The sequence below is a fragment of the Carassius auratus genome, chromosome 12 (assembly GCF_003368295.1).
Source record: "Carassius auratus strain Wakin chromosome 12, ASM336829v1, whole genome shotgun sequence".
In the NCBI taxonomy this organism is placed as follows: Eukaryota; Metazoa; Chordata; class Actinopteri; order Cypriniformes; family Cyprinidae; genus Carassius; species Carassius auratus.
The window spans coordinates 16,812,857-16,818,967 of NC_039254.1; the positions used below are offsets into that span (position 1 = coordinate 16,812,857).

The 6,111-nt window shown below is 34.2% G+C and overlaps 1 protein-coding gene across 1 annotated transcript; it reads left to right on the forward strand.

The window, feature by feature from the left end:
* The first annotated feature begins 1,495 nt into the window (after positions 1-1,495).
* Positions 1,496-4,909, forward strand: LOC113111992 (carbonic anhydrase 4-like). Its single transcript, XM_026277316.1, has 9 exons — positions 1,496-1,634; positions 1,759-1,831; positions 1,978-2,004; positions 2,142-2,312; positions 2,865-3,016; positions 3,182-3,283; positions 3,376-3,448; positions 3,559-3,725; positions 3,843-4,909. Exons 2-9 carry the CDS (start codon positions 1,759-1,761, stop codon positions 4,035-4,037), a joined length of 960 nt encoding a protein of 319 aa, XP_026133101.1. The 5' UTR covers positions 1,496-1,634; the 3' UTR covers positions 4,038-4,909.
* Positions 4,910-6,111: the final 1,202 nt, after the last annotated feature.

Consider the following 6,111-nt stretch of genomic DNA (forward strand, 5'->3'; position numbering starts at 1 on the left):
ACTGATATAGGTTCAAAAAGGCATGTTTTATCTCTACATCATGCCATTTTCTGTTGTCTTTATGAGTAAAACTGCCAAAAAAGATTTTCTTAAGAGGAGCCAAGGATTGATAAAATGTTTATGCATTGATGAATTTGTAGTTTATTTGTTGACTGGAGAAAAAAAAACACAGCTACCCTTGAATGGCTGTCAATGCAGAAAACTGCTCTTTAGAATCAGATAACATCTTAATACTTGTGCAAGCAGACACATGTTGCCAAGGGTGAGTCTGAAATTATGGCATTCAAGTTTCATGATTCATGTGGGAAGATTAGTTTCATGGGACATCCCAGCATTAGTGTAGATATGAATAAATAGTATATTAACACATCTAATTTGGCTGAGGTGGGACACATTTGCGTTGTGAAATTTTGTGCCTACACTTAAAATGAGCAATCGTAATTACTGCTGAAAGAATACTTCCTTATTATGTAATAGCTGTAGCCTACACCTGTCCCACTTTTGTGTCTCGGGTATCAGGTGGATTAATATAACTAATATATGACTAGATATATATACAGTATGTATATCCAAAGTATACTGAATACTTCATGGACATTTTTATTATTATTTATTTATTTTTATTTGGCCATTCCTTAAAATAATATAGTTTTGTCATGCAATTGGGTTGGACATTTATATCTTTGCAAATGAAAAAAAAATAATAAAAAAAATTCAAACAAGGTTACAAAATCAAGTAGGATAGTCTATAAATGAAATGATGTCATTTATTTGAATATGCATGATTTTAAACGCCCTTTACAATAACCTCTAAAGAAGAATGACGATGATTGACACACAGCTACCTTTGAATGGCTGTCAATGCAGAAAACTACTCTTTAGAATCAGATAACATCTTAATACTTGTGCAAGCAGACACATGTTGCCATGGGTGAGTCTGAAATAATGTTAACAATACAGGCTAATAATAATATTAACAATACAGGTTAACATTATTCCACCTTTGCATGCTACAGAAAAATGATTATGTTTGGAATAACATCATCAAACAATGATACATTTTTTATGATGGCACTGTTAGTTAAATTTAGAATTACAGCTAATAAATCACTAAATGGATGGATCTTGGGTATAATGTTATTTCGCTACTAATGAATCCTTGTTTTTAAGAAACTTTATGAAAGGTTATTCAGTACCCAAGACTGTTTCAAACCTGTTTAACATTTAATATAACTAAATTAATCTAAACCAGTGCTATTTACAATCATATATTTCAATTATTTTGGAAACATTTGGAAATCGACAGCTAACAAAGTTATATAAACTAACTTTAAAGGCTGGTGAGCAACAGCTTGTTTCAGTAACCTTTGTTTTCTTAACATGACACATGTGATGCTGAGATGTAAAAACTGTAAGATAAGATGAAATCAAAGTGACTGCTATGAATTTTTAAGAAATCTCCAAAGATATATAATGCCTAGCATGTGACATGTGAGCTTCAGATAGGAATGCAGTTTTTTGGCAGCGGATGACCTGATGAAAGTGACCCACCCACTACATGTGAGCTGTGAAGAGTACTAAAGGCAGGAATGAACACAGGTGAATCAAGTCAGAGGTAACACCAGAGGTAAGAGGTAAGACCAGGGATTGGCGACATTAGCCTGTGTGTGTGATTGATTTCATTTCTCATTTCAAACTATAATCCAATTCAATAAGCAGCACTGTTTCTGTTTTAATTTGATGTATTGTTTGATGCAGATGATTGTCTTGCTTGTAACTTGCCTTGTTGCTCTCCTGTGTCCCACCGTCCGCAGTGCGGACGCTCCATTGGGTGAGTGTTACTGAAGTTCATCACTCTGTGAATATGTATTTTATTTTGTGTGACCCTTTTAAAGTAGGTACTAAAAGCTATTGAAAAACTTTGATAGGAAGTTTCATTGGTTATATTTATTAATGTTGTCATTTCACCCTAAACAGTATGGTGCTATCACAAGCCAGAGTGCAGTAAGTGTGATTTCTTAATATGTTTATATATTATTTGTTTGTGTCCTAATATTCCACAACACCATAAAACTCTATAATTTTTTATTATACATTTTTAATAAATATATATATATTTTTGGAATCCTGATTTGTAATAGATTTTACCACCTGGCCCAAGATTTCCTCACAATATTGCAACGGATCCCAACAATCTCCCATTAATATTGTGACTGCAAGGGTTCAGGAAAATCCTAACCTCACCGCCTTTAACTTAACTGGTTTTGATGACAACTCCACCTTCCTGTCAATAGCAAACGCTGCTGACTCTGGTAAGGATTTGATGATATTACCTGCATTTATTTTAGTGCTAATTTAATTGTATAACCTTGACGTTGTCATGATTTGTTGATATGTCTATGGAATATAGTTGCTAAAATCATTTATCAATCACTTGCAAAGTACTTCCAAATGAAGGTACTTCCAAATGAAGAATACCTATAACAAAACCAATCCTTAGGAAACGGTAACATGAGAAGCATCACGTTAAAAAGGTTGCACAGAGAAGTACAAAAGTCTGAGCTGGCAAAGAGATGTAGGTGATCTACTGTTAGACAACAGAGGATGGAAGTTATTCGATGCCTCTTTGTGTTCCATGAGACTCACCCACTATATTGGAAACTTAGACTGGCAAAAGTAGTGGACAAAAGACTGCAGATCAATCACTTGTGATGTTCAGTGTCAGTGTAGGTATATTCTGGACATTGTATCTAAAGACATCTTTAAACAGCAGAGGTAGGGCTGTTCTGTGCCTGCATAAAATTTAATGTGAAGATGCAATTTGCAGTGAAAATTTGGTGTAATATTTCCAATTGACTTCACAGTGGTGGTCAACCTAGATGATGAGAAAATTAAAGTGCAAGGAGGGGACATTCCTGGTGTATACAACACCAAACAATTCCATCTCCACTGGGGTAAAGGCAGCTCCTCGCCTGGCTCCGAACACACGGTGGATGGCAAACAATACCCAATGGAGGTATGAATGTTGATTTTTTTAAAATAACATTTTTTCACTTTAAAAATCCTTAAGGGTTTAAAGGTTCCATAGATATTAAAGGTTCTTTGTGGAACCAGTCATGCCAATAAAAACCTTGAGAGTTTGTGTGCTCATTCACTGCATGTGTTCTGATGTGTCTCATAGCTCCACATTGTAAGTGTCCATTCAAAATACAACGGGAACGTGTCAGCTGCTCTGGCTGCCAAAGACAGCACAGGATTGGCTGTTCTTGGTTTCTTCATTGAGGTGAGCATGACAAGTATAATATCAAGAGGAAAACAAATATCTAAAAGCCTTGGTTGTGTGCAAATGCATATGTATTGGTTTTTAACCAACAGGGAACCAATGAAGTGAACAAAACAAAAAGCTGGGATATCCTTACATCCTATTTGACAAACATCCGCAATTCAGGTAAACAAATAGTTTGTGAGCCTTTTGAGTTGGCAGTTTTTTGGGAGGGATAGTTTACCCCCCCCCCCCAGTTTCATTACACCCACTTGACTTTTTTATTTGATATTTAGGTGAGCAAACCTCAGACATCATGAATCAAATCACACTGAACAGTCTGATCGAAGGTGTGGACAGGACTAAATATTACCGTTACCAAGGGTCTCTAACTACCCCCGGCTGTAATGAAGCTGTGATTTGGACTGTGTTTAAAGAGCCTGTCAAAGTCAGTCACGACTTTGTAAGTATGCAACTTTGTGGTACAGTGATTCATAAAGATCAGATTTGTCTGTTACTACAACTTCTACATATTCTGAGTTTAAAAACGTCACTCTATTTACTTTATTCCTCCAAACAGATAAACCGCTTCAGCACAACTGTCTTTTTCAAAGATGCAAATGCTTCAATTCTGAACACCTACAACTTCAGGGGAGTTCAGCCCTTGAATGGCAGAGTTGTGACATCACAGGTCACAGTGACGTCTGCAGCACCTCCATCATCCACTTTATCTGTTATCACCATACTTCTCTTGTCCAGTTTGTATTGGCTGTAAAAAAAAGCTTTGCAAACGCGTTGTATGAGCTGATTTCATGTCAATTATGTGCAGTTCATTGATTGCATTTGATTGTGGTGGTTTCTGTAATATGTAGCTTTTTGTGGGGGAAAAAAATATGTAAATTGGGGGTCAGTGACATGAAGGTATTTTTACCAATTGTATTTCTATTTGTACCAAGTGTACTTTTAAACGCACAATTTACAATATCATCTGTGAGTCCTTAGGATATCAATTATATATATATATATGTTTCTTTTTTTTTTACCTCAAACTCTTATGCTGCCTTCACATGCTATTGAGAGGCATTCACGTCTAATTTCCAATTAGGAAACTTTACGTAAATTTTGATAGCACATGAATGTGTAGCATGCAGCATCAGTTTAGAACAGCTAAAATCATACAGACTCTTTATGTTTTAAATGAACCTTCTGTTATATGCAATTTTATTCAACAGTAGGTGATTCTATAGTATTCAAGATGATACATTTAAATGTCTAAAGTATGACAGCTATTAAAACTGAAATAATAAATGTTTGCTGTTTAATAACAAAACATCTTCAGTTGAGTTCTGTTTGTGTACCTAATCTTATGAAGGGCCAAAAGACAAATCAAAATCACACACATATATACAAAGGAAAAAAAAGTTTCTTCCTCATCAAGGCTAACATCATCGCCTTGGTGTTTATATTATGTGACATTTCTTTTGTTTAGCTGTTTGTTTAGAAAACAAATAGGATCAGGGCTGGGAAGGTTACTTTTAAAATGTATTTCATCACAGATTACAAAATTCACGCTTTCAAAAGTAATCAGTAATGTATTTTGTTAGATTACTCAGATTTAGTTCCTTAATCTACTTTAGAATACTTTTAAATACTTAAGCTATGAAATGTCTTGTTTTTATGCTTTCCAACTCAAAATAAAAGTCATAAGATTTGTTTTTTCTTTGCATTTTAATTTTAACAAAACAGTTTTGCACAGAATTTCTATGAATAATAAGAAATGTAATGTCATTTAAATCTTCCAATCAATAGAAATTGGATTTGAATACAATTAATGGGATTCCGTGCTGTTTCATGCTGCATTTCAAGCTTCAAAACAAATTCAGACACACCAAACCAGTGGCATAGCCAGAACTTTATTTTTTGGCGAGCCTGGACAAAAGGGAGAGGGACGGAGTCCAGTGGCATAGTGCAAATCTGCTGACCCCAACAGCAACTCAAGGGTGGGAGGGGTGCTGGTTATGTCGCTATATAGCAAATATTTGTTTTAAACCAGGAAGGCGAGCCAATGGATATCACACAAGCAACGTTCAAACTTTACAGAAGAATTATGCAGTAAACCTCTTAATCTCAGTCGATTCACCAGAAAGTGAAAGCTTTTGCCATCTGACACTGCATTAAAAGTGTATAGAGACGACAAATCTACTTTATATGCTGATAATGGTATATACAGTAGCTAAATGTTTTAATTTACTTCCTTAATATTTCTCTTGTGGACCGAACATATAAGCTAGTGAAAAATAAATAAACTTTACAAATAAATAAGTAAAGAGAGAAGAAATTAATTTCGTGTAAAACTTTTTTTGTGTCTCTTTTAAAAAGTTTTTTATGATTGCAGTGTTAATAATTGTAATTACATGCCCATAATCAATAAACCTGTTTTCAAGGACCTTTTAAAAACATTTTAAATAGGGAGTGAGCTAGCCTTATCTTTACCTCGTAGCGACAGTTTCTCAGTGATGCTCTATGAAATTATTGTAGGGTAAAGCAATTGCTACTGTATATTAATTTAAGAATAAATGTAATTTAATAATATGAATAAGCTTATTAATCAGAAATTAAAAGGTCTACATTAACTGAAAATACCAAATTAGATATAACTATTCAGAAATGTCATGTTTGTGATTTTTTTTTAAATGGTCTTTTTAAATGAGGAAACAGGTGCAGTTAATCGCCGCAATCAGGTACAAATTTTATATAGGCCTATATATATATTGAATAAAAAAAATGGTTAATTGTGTGGATAACTGACAAGAGCTGGTCTTAAATTGTTTAGACAAAGCAAATCAAAT

Excerpts from the sequence above, each read along its gene's own strand:
- LOC113111992 (XM_026277316.1), top strand. The coding sequence starts at position 1,759 with ATGATTGTCTTGCTTGTAACTTGCCTTGTTGCTCTCCTGTGTCCCACC. Across the intron at positions 1,832-1,977 it reads CAGTGCGGACGCTCCATTGG|TATGGTGCTATCACAAGCCA; the intron begins GTGAGTGTTACT and ends CACCCTAAACAG. Across the intron at positions 2,313-2,864 it reads AGCAAACGCTGCTGACTCTG|TGGTGGTCAACCTAGATGAT; the intron begins GTAAGGATTTGA and ends TTGACTTCACAG.